General features: G+C 63.0%; 1 protein-coding gene across 16 annotated transcripts in view; it reads left to right on the forward strand.

Annotated features, from left to right (window-relative positions):
* Positions 1-27,400, forward strand: part of PIP5K1C (phosphatidylinositol-4-phosphate 5-kinase type 1 gamma) — a 62,239-nt gene extending 34,839 nt beyond the window's left edge. For 8 of the 16 annotated variants that reach the window (XM_072787839.1, XM_072787828.1, XM_072787834.1 and 5 more), the window contains 17 exons: positions 1,323-1,415; positions 2,449-2,579; positions 3,299-3,416; positions 6,198-6,350; positions 7,486-7,785; positions 8,315-8,520; positions 10,062-10,145; positions 11,777-11,825; positions 13,394-13,478; positions 15,043-15,204; positions 15,951-16,089; positions 16,208-16,240; positions 17,414-17,518; positions 19,993-20,113; positions 21,356-21,433; positions 23,912-23,995; positions 24,593-27,400. In XM_072787839.1, the coding sequence (XP_072643940.1) occupies positions 1,323-1,415; positions 2,449-2,579; positions 3,299-3,416; positions 6,198-6,350; positions 7,486-7,785; positions 8,315-8,520; positions 10,062-10,145; positions 11,777-11,825; positions 13,394-13,478; positions 15,043-15,204; positions 15,951-16,089; positions 16,208-16,240; positions 17,414-17,518; positions 19,993-20,113; positions 21,356-21,433; positions 23,912-23,995; positions 24,593-24,595 (1,944 nt within the window). In that variant the 3' untranslated portion in view covers positions 24,596-27,400. Of the gene's footprint in view, positions 1-1,322; positions 1,416-2,448; positions 2,580-3,298; positions 3,417-6,197; positions 6,351-7,485; positions 7,786-8,314; positions 8,521-10,061; positions 10,146-11,776; positions 11,826-13,393; positions 13,479-15,042; positions 15,205-15,950; positions 16,090-16,207; positions 16,241-17,413; positions 17,519-18,231; positions 18,344-19,992; positions 20,114-20,900; positions 21,318-21,355; positions 21,434-23,911; positions 23,996-24,592 lie in introns of those variants that run through there. The other 8 variants (XM_072787833.1, XM_072787829.1, XR_012012434.1 and 5 more) reach the window with 7 other exon arrangements.
* Positions 27,401-27,419: the final 19 nt, after the last annotated feature.

The raw sequence follows: 27,419 nt of genomic DNA on the forward strand, positions 1-27,419 counted from the left end.
TTTCAGGGAGGGGAGCCGCTGGGGCGGGGAGAGTGAGGACCCGGCCCGGACAGTGAGGGACAGAGGGACCGGAGACCGAGGGGCAGAGAGCGGGAAGGCAGCCGGCACGTGCGGGTCCCTGTGGAGTTCCCAGGAGGACGGGACCGGGCCCAGTGCCCAGCACCAGCACCCTTACTGTAGCGTCCCGCGTCGTCGGTCGTGCTCCAGAGAGCTTTCCCTGGGGGTGCCGCCTCTGGGGCCTGGGCCGCCCTCCCACTCAGCCCTGCTGGGGGTGGGGGTGGCGTCAGCCCTTCCCTGGTCCCTGGTCCCTGGTCCTGAAAGGAGCCCTGCGTTCCAGGAGCGGCCCAGGGGTGGCGTTCCTGTGCCTGTGCCAGCTGCCGGGCCCCAGGCATCCATGTCCCCTGGATGCCATCTGCCACGTGGCATCTTGCAAGGAGGGCTTCCCAGGCGGTGTCAAGCCGTGGGGCGCTGGGGAGTCCTCGAGGCCTGCAGGGCAGGGGGCTGCAGGGCAGGGGCTGTGCCTTCCGATTGCCGGGGAGAGCCCGCCCCCTGGCGGCCGGTGTGCAGAACACACGGCAGCCGGGCTCAGGAGCTGGGGCAGTGGGTCGGGCTGCTCCGAGCCGTCCCAGCTGGGGGCCGCAGGGCTGTGCGGGCTCTGCAGATGGCAGCAGGTGCACAGATGACGCTTGAGGGTCAGTGACGGTCCAGCCCCCGGGAGGCCCGGCTCCCTTCTGCTGGCCGCCTCGGCCTCGGGCTCCCAGCTGCACCCCCTGCCCCTTCCACCACTGCCCCCGTGGAGTCACACGTCGGTGCTGGTGCTCGTGCACCGGTCTGTCACGCCTGCCACGGCTGTCCCCAGAGAGGGCCCAGGCCGGGGGCACCGTGCCCCTCAGCCCCCGGCCATTCCAGCCCAGGGTCCCAGGTGGGTGACTGCCCAGTGTCTGCACGGTGTCTGGGGACATCTGTGGTCGTCGTGCCAGGGCAGGGCTGCCCCAAGGGGTGGGGGCCGCGGGGAATGACCCGGCCCCTGTGTCAGTGGTGCCAGACCCTGCAAGGAGGCTGTGCTGGCCGATTTCCTGCCTTTGTCTGGGAGCCGGAAGCGGCCTGGGGGTGGGCCCTCCTGGGTGTGCAGAGTTGGGCCGTGTGGGCCCTGGGGTGACAGGCCACCTGCTCTGCCCTGGCGCCCGCCCACACCAGCCTCTACCCCATGTGTTTTGTCAGGACCTGGCGACTCAGCCTCCCTGCTCAGGGTTTCCAGAGTGTTCTGGCCCCAGCGGCACCTCCGTGCTGGTTTTTGATGCTTCCTACTTCCTCTTCTTCAGGCCCCGCTGATGACTGGACAGCCGGGTCCTGGCCACGGGAAGAAGTTGGGTCATCGGGGCGTGGACGCATCTGGTGAAACCACCTACAAGAAGGTTCTCTCCTGCCCTTAGCTGGTGGGGTGGGCCCCCGGCCGTCCTGGGGCCCCACAGGGTCGGGCGAGCCCTGTGCCTGGATCTGGCTGGAGGCACATGCTCTCGTGCAGGCCCCTCGTCCCAGCGACGTCCTTGCCTCCTGTCGCTGATGTCACAGGCGTCGGGCGCTGTGCTCAGGTGGCTGCAGGGGTCACCTGCCACCTCCGGCCCTGCTGGCTCCTCTGGGGAGGGGGACATACCGTTCTCCTTCCTTCCCTTGAACGTGGGGCTGAGCTGATGGAAGCCTGAGCGAGGCCAGGCCACGGGGTGCACAGGAAGGGTGACCACGTGACTCACCCTTTCCAAGTTAGATGGTTTCTAGCATCTTCCAGTTGTGTCCAGCTATCACCACAGTCAGTCATAGTGCTGACTGTTTCTGTCACCCAAAATGACGTCCCCGTTAGCTGTCACTCCCATCTCCCCCCCTTCAGGTGTGGGCAGGTTTCAGCCCCGGCGGCTCAGACCACATAACGCCTGGCAGCCCCAGGATGGCCAGTACTGCCATCTTCATGCCCAACTATGGGTGGAGAAACTGAGGCACAGCAGCAGCGTCATTCCCCCAGCGTGATGATGCACATCCCTGGGAGGATGGGTGGAAGGAACAGAAGTGGAGTTGGGGTGTCACTCTGTAAATTTATGCCACCCCTGAAAAAAGATCCTGGCAGTAGACTGACCCTTCCTGAGTCAGGACAGTTTTGAGAAGTTGGAACCTTCTAGAACCTAGATGGAAAACAGGCCTTGGGGCCACGTGAGGTGATACTGGAGTTTCAGCCAGGCCACCTCCTTGCTGTGCGCCCGTGTGTGCTAAGTGGCACAGAGGCCAGCGGGTCTGTGACAAGTACTTGGCAGGTGCCCTGGGGCCCGGCGGTGGTGGCGGGTGCCTGAGTGCAGCTGCGGGCTGGGCACGTGCCCCGATCTCCTGCCCGGGGGGGCTGCTGCTTTTGCTGGTCACCCTGGGGGCCAAGGGCCTTGATGCAGCTGGGTTTCCCTGCAGACCACATCCTCCACCCTGAAGGGGGCCATCCAGCTGGGCATCGGCTACACGGTGGGCAATCTGAGCTCCAAGCCGGAACGCGACGTGCTCATGCAAGACTTCTACGTCGTGGAGAGCATCTTCTTCCCCAGGTAGGCCTGGCCCTGCGCCGTGGAGCTGCCGCTGCGGTGCCTGCAGCCTTGCTCTCGAAGCGCCCTGCTCTGCTGCAAATCGCCCAGGTCTCTCCTGGCATGTGCTCGGCTTGGAGGTCTGACCCCGTATCTGCCACGCTGTTAGTTCTCTACTGAACCAGAGAGATGCGGTGTGACTGGTTGGGAGAAAACAGGAAGAGAAAATCTGAAGTTTCTTTTTCTCTCATGTGAAAAGAACTGATAGGCAGTCAGTCCAGGGCTGTCAGGCGGCTCCCTGGGTGGGGCCCCTGTTCCTTCCAGCAGGTCCGCCATCCTCATGTGCAGCTTTGCCAGCCAGTACTGTCCGGCGGCTGCCTGGGATCCTGCCATCACACCTGCATTCCACCTGTGGGAGGAAAAGGAGAAGGGGAGCACAAGCCCCTTCCCTCTAAGCGCAGGACCTGGAAATGGCACAGGTTTCTGTTCCGCCCATAGCTCTTTGGCCACGCAAAGGCACGTGACCGCCCCCACTGGCAGGAGGGGCCGGCAGTGGACTTATTCTGGGTGAGAGTGGATACTGGGACACAGCTGGAGACGGGCCATGGCCCTTGGCCCCCGGGGGCCCCGTGCTGCTCTCTGGGCTGGCCACCAGGGGAGGCTGTGCGCCCGCCAGCGTGCTGGGCACATGCACCCCCGAAGCCAGTGTCCCTCACGGGCTTCCCTCCCTCCTTGCTCCACAGTGAAGGCAGCAACCTCACCCCCGCCCACCACTTCCAGGACTTCAGGTTCAAGACCTACGCACCTGTCGCCTTCCGCTACTTCCGGGAGCTCTTCGGGATCCGGCCGGACGATTACTTGGTGAGCACCTTAGTCAAGGCACGACCGCCGCGTAGCAGGTTCCACGGCAGGTGCTTCCCGCAGGTCAGGAACTTCCCGAGGGAACCAGCACTGCTCCGGCCAGGGACGCGTTGGTCCCAAAGTTCTCCAGCTGCCCGGGGTGCAGAAGGCACGGGGCCCCTTGTCAAGGCCAAGGCCTGGTCCCCCAACCACGGGCTCTGTGTCGTGCTCCACGGCCACCCCTGCTGTCCCCTGCAGCCCCGTGAACACCTTCCCCGTGGTCCAGCAGCCTCATTAGAGCGAAGACATCCTGGTGGTCCTGGAGTGGAAACGACCCAGGGCCACCTAGGTTTGAGGTCTCGTGAGTAGAGCGGAGACCTGCTGCACGAACGGTCGTGGTGATGTGGCCTCCGTGCCCTTAGCGGGGAGCGGGCACCAGCTGGCGCGGCCTGGCTGCAGGGCGGGGACTCAGACACGGTGAGGTCCTCTCTCGGCCTCTCTGTCCCCTTCAAGACCCATCCTGCTGCAGCAATGGGGACGAGACCCCTGGGACTGAGAGACGCTCCCGTGGCAGGGGCGGGAGCTTGGGTGCAGCTGGAGCGGGCACCCAGACGACATCATTGTCCCTGCTTGTCAGCGCAACCCCTTTGGGGGTCTTGTCTCCTGGAGGGGTCCCTGTGGGCCACGGGCACTGCCTTGGGTCAGAGACTTCTCTGGCAGCTGCTGCTGGTCCTGGGTCTCATGGGGGCGTGCCCACTGTTGCTGCGTCCTGGTGTTAACGTCAGCTCTCCCTCTTATAAGGCAGAAGCGAGGGGCAAGCGGGGAGCTTGCGGGGACTGGTGTCCTGGACCTCTGGAGCCCACAGCCACTGTCCCTCACAGGCAAACCCCAAAGGCGGTACGGCCGACCCCACCTGGCAGGAGATGGGGGATAGTGCTGAGAGAAACAAGTGGTGGGAAGGGAATGGCTTTGTCCAAAAGTCTATGAGCAGAGAATGTTCTGGAACCACATGGCTAATAACAGTTGCCCTCAGGGAGTGGCCTGGTGGGGATATGGGGTCAGGCCTCTCGGGGTCCTGGCTGCCGAGGGAGAAGAGGTGACACAGGGACCTCCTGGCCGGGTGGCCAGCCAGCAGGGCGGGGTCACGGGCAGGTGACCCCAGGTGTGTCCCTTCTCCCTCAGAGCCCAGGGTGGGCTGGGCATCCCCTGCACCATCTCCCTCACGGTGCCCGGCTGTCCTGAGCCTCATGGCTGCCACGGATGGATGGAGGGCCGTGGGTCTCCCTCCACACCCGCTGCCTCCCTGAGCTGGTTGCTGGCTGCCTGTGCCAGTGCAGGTGGGAGGCCCGTTGACTCCGCTCCCCTCCACCGACAGCCCCCACCTGGTCCCTGGGAGGTCACGCCTCGGGGGGTGCCCATCGCACCTTCAGCCAGCCCCACTGCGGTCAGTGCTTGGCACACCGGGCCCCACCCTGGGGTTCCCACGGTGCCACCCAGGAGCGGGTGGGGGCTCCCGATCCCCTGGGTCTTCATCCAGCTGGGGAACGCTGACTGCTGGGGTGTAGGGTTACGGGTGCCCTCTGGCCTTGGGCCCTCGGCAGAGTCAGCCCAGGGCTGGCAGGGTGTGCTGTGATGGCAAACGCCTGGTCTTGGGGTCCAGGCCTCACTGTAGCTCGCTTCTCCCCGGGGGCACGGCCACACTGGAGCTGGTGACACCTTGTTTCCCCGTGCTGCTGCGGCCCTGTGAGCCTCCCCGCCACACTGCAGGACACCCCCAGCACGCTGGTGTTCCCCGGGCCAGGGGCAGCACGTGGCACCCGGTGGGGGTGGGGGGCGTCCTGCTCCTCCCTGTGTCCCCCCCCCCACCTGTCGGCCCCAGTCTTACACTCTCAGCCCAGTGGGGAATGTGCTGGGGCCTCATCCGTGTTCTATACCCACGGTGCTCAGTCAGGACTGGGGGTGCAGGGACAGAAAGCCAGCCCAAACAGCCGTCACCCTGGAGAGTGCTTCACCGGCTCCCTAGCTGAATGGGCCCAGGGAGAGCAGCCTGCAGGGCTTTGCTGTCCACTCCTTTGCTTGCCGGCCACCGTCCTAGGCGCTGGGGACCCTCCACCAACAACACGCTTAAAAATTCCTGCGTCCACAGAACGTACTGACTGTTGGTGGGAGGGCGTGTGGGGCTGCTGGACCGCAAGAGCAGAGGTGAAGCAGATGTCAGTGGAAGAGAAGGTGGGCTAAGGGCTGCTCACCAGAGGCACAGGTCCCCCTCTGTGCTGTTCTGGAGGGTGGTCTCCGTACCAAAGGTCACCCTGTGGTCCAACGTGGCTGCTGGGGCTCCAGCTCTCACGTCAGCACTCCGGGTGGGAAATAGATGGGATGGAGGGAAGGTCCCAAACTCCAGGTATGCCCTCCTCTGTCACTCGCTTAGGGAGTCTTCCCTAAAGCTCCACTCAGAAGCTTCTACAGGCAGATACTGGCCAGAGCTGACTCTTGCGGCCTCACCTAGCTGGGGGGGGTGGGTGGGGGAGTGGTTGGGAAGTGAGTGTGGCCCGATGTGTCAGCACCCCACCCCGACTGGGTCTGTTAGCAGCAGGAGAAGGACTGGGCCCTAGGAGGTGAGCACCCCAGCTGCTGGCTCGGCCCGGGTTCGACTCTGTGCTGTGTGACCTCAGGCACGTCGGTCTCCCTCTCTGAGCCTATTTCTTCGTCTGTGAAAGGAACAGTGACCTGTTCCAGAGTCGTCTTCTAGCCGCTGGGCTGTGAGGTGTCAGCAACCCACCTGCACACTCTCTGCCCCCCCAGTACTCGCTGTGCAACGAGCCCCTGATCGAGCTGTCCAACCCTGGCGCCAGCGGCTCCCTCTTCTACGTCACAAGCGACGACGAGTTCATCATCAAGACGGTGATGCACAAGGAGGCCGAGTTCCTGCAGAAGCTGCTGCCCGGCTACTACATGGTGAGCCTGCCCTGCAGCCCCCTCCCCCAGCTCCTTTCCCTCACAGGGCAGGCGCCGGAGCAGGGGTCCCAGGCACCACCCCACCTCTTGGGGGCTGCGGGGGCCTTGCCGGGTCACTGAGCCTCACCCACAGGATCCCCCTCACGCGGTCCCCCCCACACGGCAGGCAGAGATTGCCATCCGGGGGGGGGAGGTGGGCACCCGAGCAGCCCCCGCTCCCTGTCCCCTGCCCCCACTGACACCCCCGAGTCACAGATCCCAGAAATCCTGTCTCGTGGGGCTTGTGTGTCAGTAGCTGGTGACTCAGGCGTGGGGGAGGGGGGCGGGCCACCAGCTGGCCTGTCACCAAGGACCAGCTGCTGGGGCGCTTCCCGTTTCCCGGGTGACTCACAACCGGAAAGGGCACAACAGACCCCCTGGTGGAGGTGGAAGCAGGAGCCTCCACTTCCATATCCAGCCATCCCGGGGTGGAGCTGGCTCGGCCTGAGCGCCCACCTGCCCTGCTGAGCCCGACCTGGCACCTGGCAGCGGTGGGCCCGCCCTTTCTTGGCAGCTGTGCGCGGACCCCTCTCCGCTTGGGGCGTCTCATCCTAGCACGTGGGCTTGGGTGGGCCCCTGGCTCCCGGCTCCCCTCGGTCGGGGCTCAGCACGCTTTCTGGAAGGAGCCAGACGGCCTCTCCCTGCCCTGCTCAGCCCTGCTGATGTCGCAGGGAGGGCCCCGCGGGCCTGGAGGGAGCAGCAGGCGTGTCGTAGCGCTGGTGACACTTCACCAACTGACATGGAAACGTGAACTTCACGTAATCTTCATGTGTCACAAAACCCTACCTTCAGCCAGCCGCGTGAGAACAAGCGGGTGCTCGGATTTGGCCCTCCAGCCGGAGCTTGCCAACCCTTGCCCTGGACAGTGCCCAGCGGCCGTGCTCCATGTCACCCCGGGGTGGGCTGGGCACGTGGGACCCCCGGTCTGGCCCTGACACCTGCAGCGGGCCCTCCTGGAGCCTCTTGTCTGCTGGGGAGATGGTGCCCAGCTCCCGTCAGGATGCTGGGGGGGGCGCCTGCCCCCCCGGGAGGTGGCCAGGGAGCGCTTCCTGAGGGGGCCACTCCTCTGACCCCTCTCTGCTCCCCCACCTCCCAGAACCTCAACCAGAACCCGAGGACGCTGCTGCCCAAGTTCTACGGGCTGTACTGCGTTCAGTCGGGCGGCAAGAACATCCGCGTGGTGGTCATGAACAACATCCTGCCGCGCGTGGTCAAGATGCACCTCAAGTTCGACCTCAAGGGCTCCACGTACAAGCGGCGGGCGAGCAAGAAGGAGAAGGAGAAGAGCATCCCCACCTACAAGGACCTGGACTTCATCCAGGACATGCCTGAGGGGCTCCTGCTCGACGCAGACACCTTCTCCGCGCTCGTCAAGACGCTGCAGCGGGACTGCCTGGTGAGGCCGCCGCGCCCAGCCTCCCCTGAGCACAGGGGGACCCGCGGGCCCTCGCCTCTCTGAGCCTCCATCGTGTGTCTGTGCGGTCTCCTCCACCCCTGCAGCCCTGCCTGACATGCCCAGCCTGCCGGGCCGGGTCTTCCAGGGCCCTCTGCCCCATCCGCAGCCCCCCAGCCCACCACCCCCGGCTTCCAGGCCTCTGAAAACTGCATGATCTCCCCAGATGACCCCCACAGACCTCTGAGGACCTCCTGCTCCCCTAAGCCCCGATGTCAGAGACGCTGGGGCCGGGAGCACCTGGGCTCCTCAGCTGTCACCAGGCAGGTGGGAGCTCTGTCGGGAGGAAGGACACACCCTGTCCCAGTCCCGATTGGAGGCCTGGCCCCTTGGTCTCCTCACCGTCTGTGCAACGGGGATCGGCCCTCACATGGCTGAGTGGGCCCAGACCCAGACGTGGCTTGGGGTTGCGCCAGGCCGGGTTTGGGGATGGGGACGGAGAACTTGATCTCTTGACCCCCACCTCTGGCAGGTGCTGGAGAGCTTCAAGATCATGGACTACAGCCTGCTCCTGGGCGTGCACAACATCGACCAGCAGGAGCGCGAGCGGCAGGCGGAGGGCGCCCAGAGCACCGCGGACGAGAAGCGGCCTCTGGGCCAGAAGGCCCTGTACTCCACGGCCATGGAGTCCATCCAGGGCGGGGCCGCGCGCGGGGAGGCCATCGAGTCGGACGACACGTAGGTGGCCCGGGGCCAGCGGGGCGTCCAGCTCCTCTGTCCACACCCCTTTGGCAGGTGTGAGGCGGGCGGGGGTAGGGGGAGGGTGGCCGGGGGGGGCAAGAGACCACAGAGCAGATGAGTCCAGAAACCCATCTGCAGCCAGTTCAGGGTGTGGGAACCAGAGCAACGGCGCCTGCCTGGCAGGCCCCATAGGGGTCACACGCGCGGACACATAGACCCCCACGTGTGGATGAGCACTCCAGCGGGCTGAGGCCATTGGCTGGCCCTGCGGGAAGCACAGCTGCCCCCTCTTCCTGGCGGGCCCCAGAACGGGGTAAAGCACCACCGTCCAAAGCAAAGCTGGAAAGGCATTGAAGAGGGTGCGGCACTGGGCACGGGGGTGGGCTCCTGCCACGGGCCATCAGACCCACAGCTCCAGGGATAGGTGGCCGTGATGTGATGGAGGATGAGCTCATGGCTCGGATCAGCGGGCTGACCCAGTCCTGCCATGGGGCTCGGCTCAGGGGGGAGATAGCCTTGCACGGTGCCCCCTCCCACCTTCCCAGCACTGTGGATGCTGGGCCGGGTCGTTGTCTGGGCCCTGGGGGGCTGAGCAGCCTCCCCGACCCCCACCCACTCGGTGCCAGGAGCGACCCCCGTCGTGAGGACCACAGATGTCTCCAGACATTGTCCAGAGCTTGTGGAAGGCATTTCCTGGGTGGGGACCACTGCTGAAGGCAGATGTCAAGGGTGACTTCTCGTCACCACACGCTGACCATGCTGGGGACCATCACGGGGGAGTGGCTGGTGAAGGAGGGGGCGTCACCCCCACCGTAGCTGGGGACACGGGGGCTCAGAGGCAGAAGCAGCTGTCCTGGGTGCACAGCCGGCTGGTGACCGGGCCGAGGCTTGCCCATGGCCTGGTCACCACACTTGGCCAGCAGCTGCAGGGGGGCCAGAGGAGGAGCTGAGCCCAGCCCCCCAGGGCAGGCTGGGGAGCAGCAGGGCCTGGCGCGGCTAGCCCACCTCCAACCATCTTGGTGTTTGTAGGATCTGTGCCGGGCCTGGCAGGGGCTGGCGGGGTGCGCAGGTGAGCTCAGCAGTGCGTGGAGTGCAGTGAGCTGAGCCTGTGGGGGGCCTGGGCCAGCGGGTCTGGGGTCATTGGTGACCTGAGGACAGTCTCTGTGTTGTGTGACCTCACTAACCCTGCTGGGCCTGGCACATGTGGGCCAGGGGCTGAGTGAAGCAACTAACTCCCCGGTGGGCACCCAGAAGCCCTGGTGGCCCTGCCCCCGGTGAGCGTGTGCATGCACGTGCATGGGTGTGCGTATGCGTGCACATGGGCATGTGGGTGCCGGACCCTTTGGCGGCCTCCAGCCTCGAGTGCCCCAGAGGAGGGGAGCGGCTCAGTCCCAGCTGCGCTGCCGCCTGCAGGGAGCACGGGGGTGCAGGCTGGGCTCTAGCAGGGGGGCTCGGGGCAGGGTGAGTGCCTGGTGCCCTCCCATGTGGTCCGGCTCTGTGGGGTGCTGAAGAGGGTACTCTCTCCCTCTCCCCCCCAGGATGGGTGGGATTCCCGCCGTGAATGGCCGAGGGGAGCGCCTGCTGTTGCATATCGGCATCATCGACATTCTGCAGTCCTACAGGTGGGCGCCCGCCCTGCCTCCCCCTGCCCTGCCTCCTCCCTGCCCCCCTGCCCGCCTCCCCCTGCCCCCCACCCGCCTCTGCCTCCCCCCCCTTCCGCCCCTGCCTCCCCACCTCCCGCCTTCTCCCTGCCCTGCCTCTCCTTTCCCCCAGATACACTCGCCTGCTCACAGGAGCAGCGTGCCCTCTGCTGTCCAGCCTTCCTTAGCACGCCCTCCTCCCCAGCCCTGAGGGGAGGCATCTGGTCCCCGACCAGGTGGTGACTCCGCGTGAGGATCTGTGCTAGGAGTGCAGTGAGAGCCCACGTCAGGTAGAGGCTGGCGTGGGGGACAGGCTATCGCCAGCTCCCCTGTCTATTGAGCACCTGCTGTGTGCCAAGCGCTGGGCTACACTGAGCAGGATGGAAGCTCATTCGTGGCCACAAAGCCCGGCATCCCTGGACCGCTCACGCGGGGGCAGTACATGCTCGTGGCCTGAGGAACAGATACTCCAGCCTCGTGACAGCTGGGGGGTCAGCAGCCCCGTCGTCTGTGCTCATCCCTTTTTTTTTTTTTTTAAAGATTTTTTTTTATTTATGCATGAGAGACATAGAGAGGGGCAGAGACACAGGCAGAGGGAGAAGCAGGTTCCATGCAGGGAGCTCGACGTGGGACTTGATCCATGGTCTCCAGGGTCAGGCCCTGGGCTGAAGGCAGCGCTAAACCACTGAGCCACCGGGCTGCCCTGTGCTTGTCCTTCACGAGGCTTTGCCAATGAACGTGTTGTCCTGAGGGTAGCGTATGTCCTCGTGCTTGGGCTGACAGGACCCAGGGGACGTTGTGGGCGGGTGGCCCCTGCTCCTTGCCCTCCGCCTCGGGAGCCCGCTGAGCCTTGGGTCTTTTCTTCCTCACGGGTCTCTACTCCCTAAATCAAAACGCGACTCCTGCCCGTCAGACGCTCAGACTCACAGCCTGTTGATTTCCTGCCTGAGGCCAGTGTCTGCTGCAGAATGTTCCTCTCAATTTAGGGCAGGATTAGGAAGCTTCTGAGGTAGCAGAGCAAGGTTTCTGCAGATGCTCTGAGTGGAGGCAAGGAGGGGGGCCTGTGTGTGTCAGGCAGCCACAAACTCATCCTGGGGCAGGGGTGTCATGGGGGGTGTGCTGAGGAGAGGACCCTCCACCGCTGCAGGCTAGGGGGTGTCCGGGAGGGCTGTCTGGAGGAGGCAACACTCTCCCCAGCCCACGTGTGCAGGGGCCTAGTTAGAGCCACTGTGCAGGACAATAGTTCCAGCAGGGGGGCCCGGGGCTCAGGCCAGGCCATGAGGAGAGGTGAAGGACGTGCTCTGGGAGGCGCTGGCCCTCCGTCCCCCACAGGGGGTCAAGCACCATGGTCTTTTCACTTCCGCTCCAAGAGCAGCAGTGGTAGGAGCTGCCAGCAGGCCTGGAGGGGGACAAGCGGACAAGAGGGAGGCGGCTTCTGGTGGGTGCAGCAGGCAGCCTCAGCTCCTCTGGACCAGGGCTCCCCCACCCACTCCGTGCCAGGAGCACCCCCAGTCGTGGTGACCACACACATCCCCAGACACGGCCCAGTGCCCCACTGGGAACCACTGGGCCTGAAAGTTTGGCAGGTGTTCAGGTATTTCTTCTCTCTGCAGGTTCATCAAGAAGCTGGAACATACTTGGAAGGCTCTTGTTCACGATGGGGTGAGTGTTCGTCCATCAATCCACAAACATAATGACCTCCCGCGGCCACGACAAGAGACGTGTTCCCTCCTCCCTGGAGTCTCCGTCCAGTGGGGGCGGCCCTGTGACCTGGCAGTCACAGGCCAGGGGGTCGGGGTCAGGACAGGAGAGCACAGGCGGCAGCCACAGGCTCTCCAGTGAGGGCTCTGAGCTCCACTGGTGAGCGGAACAGGAAGGCTCCTCGGAGGTGGAGTGGGAAGGATTCCCAAGGACAGCCTGGCAGGAAAGTCGGGCCATTGTGGACACGTGCGATACGGAGGGGGTCTTGGGCACTGGCCACACCCAGGGGCCGTGCAGCGCTGACCCTTTGCCCTGGAGGCGTGTGGCCTGCTCCAGGATGGCTCCACTGCGTGAGAGTAGCTTGGAATGCGCGGTTTCCTGTCAGCGCTGCCAACGTCTGCATGCTGGCAGTGGGCGATTCCCAGATATAAAAGACTGAGAACCAATGGTTGGGGAGCAAACGGAGCCCACCTGGGGGGCCCCAGGCAGCCCTGGTCCAGCCCTGGTCCAGTGGTGCTGACAAGCTGGCCGGTGCCTCGGGTGCACGCCTCCCCTCCCGTGCCCCCTTGCAGACCAATTCTTACTAAAGTGCTAAGGGCTGTGTGTGTTTGCATAGTCTGTAAAGTCGGAAATCCCAGCAAGCTCCCGACACCCCTCAGAGTGTTTGGAGGGTCTAGGCGGGAGCTTCTGGAAAGTGCACTGGGAAGGTCCAGGTGGCAGCCGGTGAGCAGGAAGCTGTTCCATAGGTTATGAGGCCGTGGCAGACGAGAGAGCTGCCAAGTCCTGGCGAGGCCACTAGTAATCTCTGAAGTGGGGTTTGCGTCAGCTCCCGGGGTCCAGATGTTGATCACAGTGACCACACAGGCGTGAGCAGTCTGGGGCAGGAGGGGTGGCCGGTGGAGTGGAGGCCCAGGTCTTTCCTGCGTGTCGCTGCACACCCTCGGGCGTGACCCTCGCCCCCAGCCCTGCAGGCTGCCTCTGTCCCCGCCTCGGCTCCCATGCCGTCTGCCAGAGCATGCGGTCACGCCTCGCGGCAGCAAGGATGCTCACCATAGCGAGCATTCTGAGGTCCACGTGTCCCTGCGGGTCCTGTTACATTACAGTGGGGGGAGGACCGGGCCACGTCTGGGGACATCTGTGATCCTCATGCCTGGGGGAGCTTCCCGGCATCAAGGGGTGGGGGCAGGGATCGTGCTAGGCTCCCACAGCGCCGGGGCTGGCGTGCGTAGTGCCAAGGGGAGACTGTGCCATGGAGGCCGGGGACACTGGCCCTTGGGGAGGAGCAAGGCATCCCCACCTTTCGGGGTCCAGCATTACACTGGAGCACTGGCTGTGTGCCAGGCCCCCTTCCTGACGGGCCCCCTCCCTGCCACTGTTACCTGGTCCTTGAGTCTTCCAGGCAGCCCCACACCGTGAACCCATCTCCCTGTCCCGCCACCGTGGCCTGGGCCGTCCTGTGGGACACGGAGCTCCTGGCGGCCTGGTGGCACTCAGCCCTTCTTGCCCTCGGGCCCCACTTTTCTTCCCAGGACACTGTCTCTGTCCACCGGCCCAGCTTCTATGCAGAGCGCTTCTTCAAGTTCATGAGCAACACCGTCTTCCGGAAGAATTCCTGTGAGCTTCCCAGGCCCTTTGGCAGGAGAGCCCCGGGGTGCGGAGCGGAGAGGCGGGGTGGCCAAGAGTGCAGTAAACCCGGAGCACCTCCTCCCGCTGCCTGGCCATCCTTGGGCCTGGCTCAGGGACGAGGTCCAGAGAGCAGGGTGGTCAGGGTGCCACCCTCATGGGCCCCAGCACAGGGCCCGGTGCCCACTGTCTGAGCTTGAGTCCTGGCCGCACCGCATCCTGCCTGTGTGACCTCCAGCAGGTGATGCCCTACCCCATGCCTCGGTTTGCCTGTCTGTACAGAGCTGTGAGAGCAAGATGTGTTTACGGGTGCCTTTGGCCCTATACCGGTCCTCAAGGGCATCACCTGTGGCCTCGTGGCATCACCAAGGACACGTGGCCTTAGTGGGCATGGAGGCAGCCCATCATCAGCCAGACCGGGCATTGTTAAGGAGGGCACAGGACAGAGGTGCCTGTGCTCCAGGGGTGGCCTCGGGAGGTCCCCTGTCTGCACTGGGCCTCGAGTCCCAGACCCTGGTGCACACCCCAGCCCAGGATCCCATGTGCTGCCTGATAGGGCCTGTCTCTGTCCCCATGTGCCTGCCTGGCATCTGCCCCCTGGGCTGCCAGAAGGCAGCGTGCTTGTCAGCCTTGCACTGTATGTCCCTGGCACGCAGCAGGTGTTCAGTCAGTGTTCGTGGGCATACACTTTACCATCCAGGCTTCGACCTGCAGGAGCGATGGAACCCCACCTCTCTGCCAGGTGTGTGTGGGCGGTGACCCAGCTCCGGTCACCTGGAGCCAGTCATGGTGCCAACGCGACCCCACGTTCTCTGACATCTAGCCAGTAGCTTGAACTCGATGGCAGGGGGATTATTTATATTGTTCACATTGGGGAAGTGTGCAAACGCCACAGTTCTGGCGTTTGTCTCCTGAGAGCGGGTGGTTCATCCACGTGAGCGTACCATCCATGTGAGCAGATGAGAACCTTGCCTGGAGTGTCACTCTCACTGTGGTCCAGGGGCGCTTGCCAGCCTCCAGGGACGAGAGGGCCGCGTACAGGGAATCCGGCACGTGTGTGCTGGGAGCTGTGGCCATCCTGGGAGCAGAGCTCACAGCAGGAGCGGATGGGCGAGGCCTGGTGCGGGGGGTGCCACAGGGCTCACCTGCCTCGTCCCACCCTGTTGCTGCAGACGGTGACGCTGGGGCGGGCCCCGTTCCCCAGGCTCTGTCCTGGGTTGGAGCCTGGGCCTTGGTGCTGACCCCGCATGCCCCAAGGCTTTCCGTGTCCTCGTGTGAAAGTGGAGGCCACGGGCAGGGCGGGCCGCGGGACAGGGCCTCCTGGGACCTCCAGGCAGAGCTGGGTAGAGAGCAGGGCAGGGTTTTCTGCACAGAGAATGTTGCTTGCCCACGCTGGAGGCCGGGCAGTGGGGGGCCCTGTGTGCAGGCAGCGGGCCTCGGGGGGTACCAACCAGGCTTCCGTGCGGAGGAGGGCCGGGGCTGGGGGGGCCTGCCTCCACGCTGCCTCGGCTCTCAGGCTGCCCCAAGCGCCACTCCACCTCTCCACCATCCACAGCCCTGAAATCTTCACCGTCCAAGAAGGGCCGTGGGGCCTTGCTGGCTGTCAAGCCCCTGGGACCCACAGCTGCCTTCTCGGCCAGCCAGATCCCCAGCGAGCGGGAGGACACACAGTACGACCTCCGGGGGGCCCGCAGCTACCCCACGCTGGAGGACGAAGGTGACTGGGTGCTTTGGTGATGGGAGAGATAAGGGGGCTGCTGGGGACAGGTGCTGTCCCTGGGGCTAAGGGACAGTGTGAGGAAGGGTTTACTGAGGCTGGCTACCTGGACGGGAGGGGCCTGGGTCACAGTCACCCCTAGCCCAGCCAAAGATCTGCGGCCATGTGGGGAGGGGGAGCAGCTGAGACTGCCACAGGGAGAGCTAAACAGAGAAGGTGCCACCGGGGAGGTGACCCACCCCATCACCAGACACCTGGAGACCTAGAGGCATGAAGCATTTGATGGAATTGGGTATGATGTTTTGGAAGGTCCCCCCCAGTTCCCAGGGTTAAAGAGTCAAAGATTCCAGGCACGGAGGGGCTGGGTGGAATAGCATAAAGGAAGGGAGAAACCGCACATGCAGAGGCCCTGGGGCTGCTGTGTTGGAGGGACAGCAGGACACCTGTGTGGTTGGAGCAAAGTCAGGGAAGGAGAGAGGGAGGAAGTGGGCCTCCAGCAGGACCTGTGGGCCTGAGGAGGGTTTCGATTGCAGTTTGAGAGTAGTGGGCTACCGAAACCTTGGTGCCGACAGTAAATTCAAGCTTATTTGTCCTCTTAAAGCTGCCAAGCAGAATGGAGTGTTGGGTGGCAGGTGGGGCGGGGCACGGGCTGCTGAAGGTGAGCCAAGCTGCAGGTGGAGCCAGAGGCCTGGGAGGGCTGGTGAGGGGGCCTGGCTGCCGCAGCGCCCACAGCCTCCTCCCCACAGGTCGGCCCGACCTCCTGCCCTGCACGCCCCCGTCTTTTGAGGAGGCCACCACCGCCTCCATCGCTACAACCCTGTCCTCCACGTCTCTCTCCATCCCGGAGCGATCTCCCTCGGAGTCATCAGAGCAGCCGCGGTACCGGTGAGGAGCCTGGGGCCTCTCCCTCCGTGAGGCAGGGGTGGGGAGTGCGAATCCTCCGTGGGAGGGGCGCGGCGGGCTGCCTCCCCTACCTGATCCACCTGCTTGCGTCTTTCTGCAGGAGGCGCACACAGTCTTCAGGACCCGATGGCCGGTGAGCTGAGACCCCAGCTTCCCCCCCAGACCCCGACCGCCCCCACAGTCCGGCCTCCCCTGAGGCACCCCTGCACTTTCCCACCCAGAGTCCCGCCTCTCTGGCCACTCCCCTGGGCACAGCTTTAAGTTAGACTCTAGAATGTCACAGAATCTTGAGTTACTTTGTGGTTCTCTCCACACAGACCCCCAGAGGGGCCAGAGGACCCCTCCCCTGAACCTGCTTGTTGATCCTTTTTTTAATCATTATTACATATTTTTATTCTAAGCGGTACAAAAGACAATATAGTGAAACACCTCCCCCTGCCCCGTGCCCCTTCCCCTCCCCGGGAGCAGCCCCTGGATGGGTTTTTTATTTTTCTAGAAATATTTTATGACTATACGAGAAAACAAACCTACTGGCCTGTTTCTGCCTTTGGTCTTGACACCAGCACAGCTCTCTGCCACTGCAGGCCTCTTGCTTTGTGCACTTAGCAGATAAAGGTCATCTGTGAGCTGGGGGGAGCGCCTGCGCGTTCCGTCTGACGGAATGTAGCCTGCCCTCGGGGGCACTTCGGTGGTTGCACTTGCCTGATCTTGCCATCGCGACCACAGTGAATAGGGCTTGCTTTCCTTAGTTTTGGGGCAATTATTCCGGTCATTAAAAAAAAAAGTTACAGCACAAAGCACATTTGGCAGAATGCACTTCTCTCTCCTGCTGCTTGCTCCCACCTCAGCGACCTTTCTGCTCTCTGATGCTGCCATCCATCCAGAGAGCTTCTGCATGCCTGGCTGCCGGAATGTTCTGACCCACCTGCATCAGGGGCCTGGACCTTGAAAGCCCTGGAGCCACCCCACCCCCAGTCCAGGTCCATGTGCAGCTTCCCCCCAGGAGGGTGAGCAGGATCCCACCCTATGCATTATGCCCCTGCTGGTACCAGAGTCACAAGATGGTCTCAGGTGGACAACCAGTCCCTGCCCCCATTGCAGACCCCAGGTGGGCATAACACCCACAGGACCAGGGGTGAGCTGGACCAGCCCAGGGCACTGGTCAGATGGCACCCAGAGAGAGCACCCCATAGAGGCCCCCCGGCTTCCTACCAGGGCTGGAGATCTGAGCTGGCCTGGAGCTTGCCCCCAGGGGCAGAGTTAGGGTGAGGAGAGAGAGTGAGGTGCAGTTTCCCACTGCCTCCAGGCCCCAGGAGGAGACACATGCAGAGGAGGACCTGCAGCAGATCACGGTGCAGGTGGAGCCCGCGTGCAGCGTGGAGATCGTGGTCCCCACGGAAGAGGACGCGGGGTGAGTGTCGCATCGCCCGACCTCTGCACTACGCGCTCGGTCCAATCCGATTGGCTAAGCGCAGTCACATGGCCAGCTGGCAGCAAGGCCGGCTGGGGGATGTAGTCCAGGCAGGGTGGGGGAGCCACAGGGGGGAGAGCCTGGGAATGGGGCCTCCCACTGGAAAGGGGCGGTGCAGGGCGTGGGAACCAGGCAGTCTGTGCAGGGGCCCCTGGGGGGCCTCGGATCTCCCAGGGTTCCTCACCCCTTCTGCCCTGAGCCCCGGGTTGCGGGAGGGGGCTTTCCGGTTCCCCAGGGAGCCTCTGGATGCAGCCCCCTTGCCCCGTGTGTATGTTCCTGTGTCCGCTGCTTCTGCTCCTGCGGAGCACCTGCCTTCCCGCTCCTGGTTCCTCTCCGTGCTCAGGCCTTTCCCTCAACGGGGAGGCGCCCGCGGCCGCCCCTTCTCCTGGGTTCACGTGGGGCAGTTCTCTACCGGCTCCTTAATCCGGGGCAGTGGCTCTCAGCGACCGGGAGTGACCCTGCCCCCCCCACCCCAGGGACACCTGTGGCGGTCAGCCCCACCCCCCGTGTGCCGGGAGGGACACCCTGCTGTAGGGTTTTAGAAGTGTCTCTCAACTTTACAGGATTTGAAGACCTGTTTATATTTTCAGGGCTGATTTCTATACGTTTTTATTTATTTATTTTTTAAAGATTTATTTATTTATTTATGATAGACATAGAGAGAGAGAGAGGCAGAGACACAGGAGGAGGGAGAAGCAGGCTCCATGCCGGGAGCCCAACGCGGGACTCGATCCCGGGACTCCAAGATCGCGCCCTGGGCCAAAGGCAGGCGCCAAACCCCTGAGCCACCCAGGGATCCCCCTATACGTCTTTAGTTATAAGTTGAAGAAAGCGGCCTTAAAGAAATAGACGTATATTTTAAAAACAGATCAAAGCCTTCATGATTGAATACAAAACTTATCTTTTTTTATTCAAGGATTTTATTTATTTATCCGTGAGAGACAGAAAAAGAGGCAGAGACACAGGCAGTGGGAAAAGCAGGCTCCCTCCAGGGACCCCAACATGGGATTGGATCCCAGGACCCCAGGATCATGCCCTGAGCCAAAGACAGACACTCAATCACTGAGCCACCCGGGCGTCCCCAAAATTTATCTTTCTATTTTATTTTATTTTTTTAAAAGATTTTATTTATTTATTCATGGGAGACAGAGAGAGAGGGAGAAGCAGGCTCCCTGGAGGAAGCCAGAGGTGGGACTGGTGGGACAGGACTCCAGGATCATGTCCTCAGCCGAAGGCAGGCTCTAAACTGCTGAGCCACCCAGGGATCCCCAAAATTTATTAAAGATTTTATTTATTTATTCGAGAGAGACAAGCGGGGCTGGGGGGAGGGCAGAGGGGAGAATCAGACTCCCCGCCGAGCAGGGAGCCGGAGGGAAGGATGTGGGACTCAACACCAGGACCGCAGGATCCTGACCTGCTTCACCGACTGAGCCTCCCAGGTGCCCCCAAATCAGTGGGCATGTGGGAGAAACGTGTGTTTTCTGTGGAGGGAAGGAACGTTCTGTGTCCCGTGTATTGATCGAAGCATCTAGTTGCCTATGTCCTTGTTTGGTTTGGTCTGTTTGGTTCTGTGTTTGCTTTGTTATCAAATTCTTCTTGCTTCCATTGTTGATTTCTCCTTCCCTGCTTCTAAAATTTCTCTTCTTTCCAAGACCCCTTTCTTAGCGTTCACACACACTCCCCGCCTGCGCGTTGCCATCAAGAATTACTTTGCAGACACGCAGACAGACGCCCGCGTGCACACACAGCGGTTTCTGCCACCAGCCACTTTTTCCCATTAACTGAATTCCTGCCGTGTGACACATCTTTCTGTCTTTGCCCCCAAAACAGCCTACTATCCCACGTGGCTGGAGAGCCAGCTCCCCGTGGTTATAGGTGCCCCTCCCATCTCAGAGCTGTGCATTTTGCTCATGAGATGAACTTGTGCCCCCAATCACCTGGCCACCAGGTGAGACCTAGGAGTCGCCTCCCCTCCCATCTGGAGCCTGTTTCCATAACTCAGGATACCTGGCTCTTCCAAGATCGCAAATGCTCAGTAAAGATTACAAAGGGGTTCTGACCTCAATGTAGGATGGGTGCTAGGTGTCCCTCCTTTACAGGTGGGGCTACTTGAGGCTTAGGGTTGGGAAAGGACCTTCAGGGTCGCCAGGGGTGAGTGGTGAGGCCAGGACCTGCCCACCCGTGTGTGCTTGAGCAGCGGTCAGTAGAGGCTCACCTGTTGGTGGGCACATCCTCCCCACCTCGCCACAGAGGTGTTTGGAGGCAGGGGGTGGGGGGGCAGTTATTTGGCTTCCTGAGTCTTTTGTCCCCATGATGACCTCCTGATGAGAGGGGAAGAGGCAGGTGCAGGCTGGGGCTGGTGTGGGTGCTGTCCGGAGCCCCGCCTCAGGACTCCCCTGTCCTCGTGTCCCCAGGGTGGAGGCTTCTCCAGCTCATGCCTGTGCGGCTGCCGAAGCAGAAACCACCAGCCAGGCCTCGGAGCCCGCCAGCCAGGCCTCGGATGAGGAGGATGCACCCGCCACAGACATCTACTTTGTAAGTCCCCTGCAACTCCTTCCGTCACCAGACCCCTGACCAGGCATACACTCCTGCAGTCACACTCACAGAACACCCACGTGGACACAGTGCACTGACTGGTCAGCAGTCACATGCATACACTCTTGCACGCCCAGTGTGCCCTCACACACGTTCACATCACATGCTCACATGGCATGGGAGCACATTGCCTTCGCCATCCAGGCCAGGCTACTCCAAGACCAGGAAACAGCCCTGTCCCTCCTCCCCAGGCCTCGTGACCACCGCCAGGCAAGGCCCTAGCCATGCCACCGCATCTCCCTAGGAAACATCTGGAGTCCTCAAGCTGTGTGCCCCACCGGGCCAGCCTCTGAGGGCTGCAAACCATGTGGATCTTCTCCTGCTGGGTGGTGGGTACAGCTAGGCGGGTTTTGTTCTCAAGGATGCAAGGGAATTGTGGCAAGGGGTAGGTGTGCTTCACGCTGCCAACCTCACTGGCTGAGGACTCATGGCTGCTCCTGGATGGGGCGGGGTCTGTGGGAGCAAGAAGCGGCCCTCCCCCAGGGACCTGGGACCTCTCTTCCAGAGCAGGGGGTCGCCTCCCCCCACTGCATCTCCCACAGGCAAACAGCTGGGCCAGGAGCCTGGGTGAGGTGGGTGCTGGGCAGCCAGGTAGCCTGCAAAATCCAGTCCAATGATACCCCCCCTGCCCCAGTGGGTCCTGGGGCTGCCTTCCTCAGGCAGCCCTACTGAGGGGTCAGGTCAGAAGGCCTTATGCAATGAAGGGGACTGCCTCTCCTCCTCCCAGACCTTCGATCTTGTTGGCCAGTGAGCTGGGGGCCTACTGCTGCTGCTGCTGCTGCTGTGTAGCTAACACCACCTTGCTCTGTCTTGGGGCCTCCGTCGGGCCTGAAGAAGGAACAGGTGCACTGTCTATGCGTCCACACACCCGCCGTCATATCCCCATCCCTGGGGGCTTGGTTTGTGTCCCATCCTGTGGACCGGTGTGTGAGGTGGCCCCAGGGGGCCATGTCCTGTATGTGTGTCTGGGTCCTGACACCCAAGTGGGCGGCCAGGCCCTGTGGGCAGCAGAGAAGGTATCGGGCTGCTGTGGGACCCCTGCCACCCTGAAACTCACCTCCTGCTTGGCTATCGGCTTACCTGCCCCTGCCCAGCACCCTCCCCACCTAACCGTCCCCTGGATTCCTGTTGCCTCATCCTGTCCTCTGTTTGCTTCTTCCCCCGCCCACCCGGCCCGCCCAGTTCACCGATGGGAGGTACTGGATTTACTCTCCCCGGCATCGCCGACTGCGGGCCGTGACGCTGAGCTCCTCAGGGACTGTAAGTGACCACAGCAGGCCTCCAGGGAGCCCAGCCCCTGTCCCACCACCCTGGGCAGCAGGGAGCCACAAGTCCTGGCTGTCCCTCGTCCTCTGCGAAGGGACTTGGGGAAATAATCACCACGACTGAAGCTGGTCATGTGTCCCCAGTGATGTCACCTAGGTCCCTCTGAGGTGGGCATTGCTAGGCCGGTAGGCACACAGCCAGGGCTAAGGGGACTTGTCTGTAGCGATGGGGTCTGCATCTGACCCCAGCCCCTGGCTGTCTTTGCCCCCTCCCCAGCCTGCTAAGTCAGGGACAAGTCGGTAGACTCTTGTCTAATATTCAGACCTGGCTGCCAGTGGCCCCCCAAGGGGCATCTGCCCTGCAGAAGCAGGTGGTCATGTGGGTCAGCAAAGGGACTTCAAAGCCAAGCTTTTCGCTGCAGGAGAGAGGAGGTGGTATCTCCATACCTACTTGATAGTGGAGAAACCACGGGCTCAGCTCCCCAGGAAGCCCACAAAAGGGCACAGTTCAGGTAAAATCTGGGTCCAAATTCCCAAGCAGCCCCTGTGTCTAGTAGACACCTATTGTGCTTGGGACACTGTGGGTATCGTGTAGCCATGGTATTATCAGGACCTGTTACTTTCGTCATGAGCAATAAATGAGGGACCCAGAGAGGCCTAGGAACCTGCCCAGAGCCACACAGCACTCAAGCAGGCAAAACAAGTTGAATACTTGAAGTAGGAATTTCTGTTCTCAAGATGAGGCCCCTCAGAGGCTCCCATCCCCTACCCTAAATGCCTCTGAGCGTCAGTGGGTGTCCAGCACTGCCAAGCAAACCCAAGAAGTGGAAACCACTTCCCCAGACCTTCCTGCCATGCTGTGTCCTGCTGAGACAGGGATTCCACACCCCGAAGATGATCCAAGATCTGGGGATACACAGCAGGCCCTGAGGCCCCCTGGGGAAGTGATTTGCAGAGGCTGCCTGGAGAGGGGTTGACCCGGACCAGGAAACACTCAGGATGTGGGGAGGCAGGAAGAGGAGGGGGCCTCCATAGAGGGCACAACGGAAGCAAGTGTGAGGGCTAGGTGAGTGGGCACAGACCCTAGGGCCTGGGGAGGATGTGTCCTTGGCCCCACTTCAGTGGGGTCATCGCAGAGTTCTGGATCCTGCTGCCCGCGATCCCTCCTTCCCCTGAGGCCAGCTCTTTGCAGAGTTCAGATGGAGATTCTTTTGTCCCACATTCTTGTCCTAGAGGGGCAGCTGCCCTGGCATCGAATGTGTGCTGCAGCTGCCCTGTGTTGGACACTGGGCATGAGCAGCCCCAAAAGAGGCCTCGCCCCATGCTCCCGGACTACCGGTTCCAGCCGGCTGGGGTGGGGGCCGGGCGGGGTGTGCTGTGACCACCAAGCGGTGAGCAGGGCCTATGCGCCTCTCTGTGCCAGGCTGCCCGCTGATGGACGGCCTTCAGGGGGATGTGGCCCTGGGCCAGGCGCCTGGTGCCAGTGCCGGTGGTCTGGCCTGTGAGGGCAGGTTCTGCAGCCAGAGCTGTAGGAGGGCGGGATGGAGGGGACACAGAGGTGGGGAGAGGCAGTGGGGGCCTTGAAGGGCAGCAAGGTCAGGGGGGTCCTGGGTTCACCCAGAGAGCCTGGAGGTCGCGTGCTCGTACTTGTCCTTCAGGAGGCTCTGAAGAAGCCGCCCCTGCAGAGCTGAGGCTCGTGGTTGTGACCCGACTGAGGAGGGGCAGGTCTGGGGGCTCTTCGGGTTGTGGCCTCCGCGGGTTTAGCCAGGGCAGAGGTGGAGCAAGGGCGCTGCAGACTGGGGGTGGGGATCCCCAGGAAAGAGGAGGAAGAGGGAGAAGGGATCTGCAGGGGTTCTGGTGCTGAGAACAGACCCAGGAGGGACAGGTGTGGGTGCCGGAGGAAGGTGCACCCTGCCCCCCCCGCCCCCCCCCCGAGTCTGACCCAGAACGGGGACGGACCCCTCCCCTGAGCCGGGAGAAGAGCGGCCCACCCCCTGTGGCTGGCTCTCTGGGTGGCCCGCGCCTTGGTCGCCCCCTCTCCCGCCCCCAACATGAGGAAATGGGCTCCACCTGCAACCCGACTGCCCTCATCACCCAGGACCCTCGGTGGAGGGGCGGCCCCGGTGGCCACACAGGAGGCAGGACCCGAGCCTGGGTGCCACCCCCCGGGCGGGGGCTGAGCAGGGGGGAGGGGACAGGGACAGCAAGCAAAGCGCCCCCCCCAGCTCCGCTGCACCCTGCGCTCCGCTTCCTGCCGCCCGCCCCGCGCTGCCCCGCTCGCCCTTGGCCCGGAGCCGTCCGGGTGGGGGGAGGGCCCGCCGGGGCCAGGGGCTGAGCCGCCGCCTCGTCGTCCGCGTTGGGGTCCGCCTCCTTTATTTCTGTTTCTTCCTTCCTCCCTGTCGCCTCTGTCGCGCCTCCTCGCACCCCTGCTCTTCTGCGCCCTTCCTGCACGCGCGCCCGCCCGCCCGCCCAGCCCACCGATGAGAGGAGCTGGGTGTACTCCCCGCTTCACTATAGCGCGCACGCCCACCCAGCCTCCGACGGCGAGAGCGACACCGTAAGTGCGCCCCGCTCGGCCTCGGGCCAGCGCACGGCCTGCCCGGCCCGCCTGGCCACCTGACGCCTGGCCACCTGACCCCGCCTGGCCACCTGGCCCCACCTGGCCCCGCCTGACCCGCCTGGCCACCTGGCCCCACCTGGCCCCACCTGGCCCCGCCTGGCCCTACCTGACCCCACCTGACCACCCCTGGCCCCACCTAACCCCCCCTGGCCCCACCTGGTCCCACCTGGCCTCTCCTGGCCACCTGGCCCCACCTAACCCCGCCTGACCCCGCCTGACCCCGCCTGGCCACCTGGCCCCACCTGGCCCCACCTGGCCCCGCCTGACCCCGCCTGGCCACCTGGCCCCGCCTGGCCCCGCCTGGCCCTACCTGACCCCACCTGACCACCCCTGGCCCCACCTAACCCCACCTGGCCCCACCTGGTCCCACCTGGCCTCTCCTGGCCACCTGGCCCCACCTAACCCCGCCTGGCCCCGCCTGGCCACCTGCCCAGGACCAAGGGGGAGACAGCGGGGGGGGGGGGGGGAGGAGGGCAGCAGCTGGGGGTCCCGCCCCACCCCTCCACCCCTCAGCCACCCTCTTGCCTTCCGCAGTAATTCCTATGCAGTCACCGACCCGGAGCCGAGCGCCCGCCGCCGCCCCGGCTGCTCCCCGGAGGCCCGCCCGCAGGACCTGGCTGCACGCCGGCCGCCGCCGCCGCTCCCGTCAACTACCTATGCCTGTGAGACTGTGAACCTCCCTGAGTGTCCGATCATGTATTTATTTTGGGTCCTTACTCTTTGCACAAAGACAGCAGCACACGTGTGCTTTTTTAGAAAAAGATAAAAAAAAAAAAAAAAAAAAAGGACGTGTCACGGGAAAAGAAGAAAGTCCACTGCACTTTGTGGTTCTTTGCTGTGCTTGCATGTGTCTCCCGGAGGGAACAAGGCCTGTGGGCTCGGGGGGCCGTGCCCCCCCCGGCTGAAATCCACACTCCGAGGCTCTTTCACACTTGGACGGGATGCAGAGGAAGGAAGGGCCCCCACCCGCAGCCCATGGGCTCAGGTTTCCGGGCCAGGCACTGGACATCCGACCTTGGAGGTGGCTGACCAGTGGTCCGGGGGCGACTCTCCACCCTGCCGAAGCCTGTAACCTCTACGAGTCTGTTTCCCACCACCTCACCTGCCAGGTGACTCATGAGCAGGTATGGCCGGGGGCCACCCCTCTCGCCGGAGCTCAGGACTGTGGGCCTGTCTGTGCTCCCGGCGTGGCCTGCTCAGTGTCTGGAAGAGGGCCTGAGCCGGGGAGGCGCGCTGGGCCCTCAGGCCGTGGGACTTGCCGAGAGCCGGTCCTGGAGCAGGGGCCCTCCCGTGCTCACGCTGCTCGGCTGTCCAGTAAGAGATGCTCCTCCAGGCCTGGGATGGGCTTTGGGCTTTCTCTTTAAGATGCTGACATGAACGCAAGTTAAAGGATAGGAGACAAAATTCCTCATGAAAAATAAATTTTTTTCCGGTTTGTTGTCCTCAGCAGGGGCAGCCCCCCCCCCCCCTTGGGCTCAGAGAGCTCGCTGTGTCACTGTGGGCACCAACAGCATGGCAGGGTCCATCCTGTCCCCACAGAAATGCACTCCCACCTCCTGAGAGGTGGCATGGCGGGGATGGTCTTCCCCCTAACCGCTCTGCCCCCCACTGGCTTGCTTGGGAGGAGCTGGGAGCTGGCTTGGAGCAGAAGCTGTGCCTTCTGGAAGAATTTCTCCCAGCCCTTGCCTTCCTGGTGGAAAACCTACTGATCCAGGAGATTGATTTTCTGTGTCCCTCATCTCCCCTCGCCTGGCTCTTTTCTTGTGCCTGGAGGGAGCCTGTTGGCCTGGCTGCCATCGGTCCAGAGCTGCCAGGGAATGTGCCAGCGTGCGGCCCTGAGAGAAGGCAATCCTGAGAGGATCCGTCAGAACAAGCCCGTGGGTGTTCCCAATTAGAAGCAAAGTGATGTCCTCCCCCTCTTGCCCAAGGAGCCTTTGTCCAGAGGCAGAAAGCGTCCTTACCTGGATTTCAGATCAGCATCTCTGCAGGTGCCCTGGCTGCATGCTGTGAGTCGTCAGCACATCCCTACCCCTTCTCGCCAAGGAAGGTGGCGACTGAGCAGACGGAGGTCTGAAGGGGTATCTCAGGCCTTGGTGACTGACAGGGACAACTATGTCATCCAAAAGCCGGCATTGGGAGTCCCCTCCCGGCCCCCAAAGGTCGGATGTTCAGGCACATTGTGAGTTCTGTGGGGATGACCAGAGCAGCAGGCACAGTCCTCCTGGAGCAGTGTGCCCTGGACACAGGACACTGACAGACACCTGGAGCTTTAGGAGACAGGAGGGGAGCCCTTCTGGTCCCCGCGGGCTTTCCTAATTGAATCACGAAACAAAGGCATCACTTAGATGCTGACACTTGAGAGAAATTTGCAGACGTCCTGGATATCATGATGTTTCTATTTTTGTGTTAGGTCCCAGAGACCCCTTTGGAGACCTGTTTTGTGTTGGTTGCTTTCTTTGTCCCTTTTCAGAGAACTGTCACGTGGATGCTAAACGTGGTCTGCAGACTGTGCCGGTGGGAGTGTTTGCTTATTATGTTCCGGGGGTGGGGGGTGGGGGCAGGAAGGCAAGACCTTATTTATAATGTGTAGCAAAATTCAGGGCCTTTCCCAGGCTCCACCCCCTACCCCCCTTCCCCATCCCAGGAAAGCCCTGGACCCACCCAGCTGTGCCCACCCCCAGCATAGAAATCTGAGTTCCTTCATGGCTCATCCCCGATGGCTGCTGTCCCTGAGATGGCTGCTGTCCCTGAGAGATGAGAGCCTGGGCACCGTCTGGATTGCTGTGCTGTGAAAACAAAAGGCATTTCCTGAGACTGACAAGGTGCAACTTCCTGAGAGCCCCTGCCAGCCTCCAGCCTCCAGCCTCCGTCCTCCCGCCTCCCCTCGCCCCTCCCTCCACCACTTGGCTCAGTGCAATACTCCCGGTGGGGTCCCTTGCCATGGTACTGTCGCTGCAGCCCCTCGGTCTGCTCCCCGGGCCAGCGCCCTCCACCGCCTTTTCTCTGGTGGCTCAGTTGCATTGCCTGTCCCCGCCCCCAATGTCGTTTTTATGGTCGAACTGATTTCAACACAATGAAACTGCAAACCTCGTGTGTCTTAATTCTCTCTGGGGGTTCCGTGTGCTCAGCCCCCGTGGTCTGGGGTGTGACAATCTGGAGCGCGGCCTCATCAGGCACAGAACGCCGTCTCTTTCAAACCCAGAGCCATGGGCACCTCTGTAACTGTGCAGTCCTGCTGGCCCCAAATAACATATGCAGCCCCCCGGCCCCTATCCTCCCTACCGCCCCTCCTCCTTTTTACGTTGAAGAGTTCTCTCTAATAAAATCGGGTAATAAGCATCACCCTCTCTCTCTCTGCCTC

This window comes from Canis lupus, chromosome 19 (assembly GCF_048164855.1).
Source record: "Canis lupus baileyi chromosome 19, mCanLup2.hap1, whole genome shotgun sequence".
Classification (NCBI taxonomy): domain Eukaryota; kingdom Metazoa; phylum Chordata; class Mammalia; order Carnivora; family Canidae; genus Canis; species Canis lupus.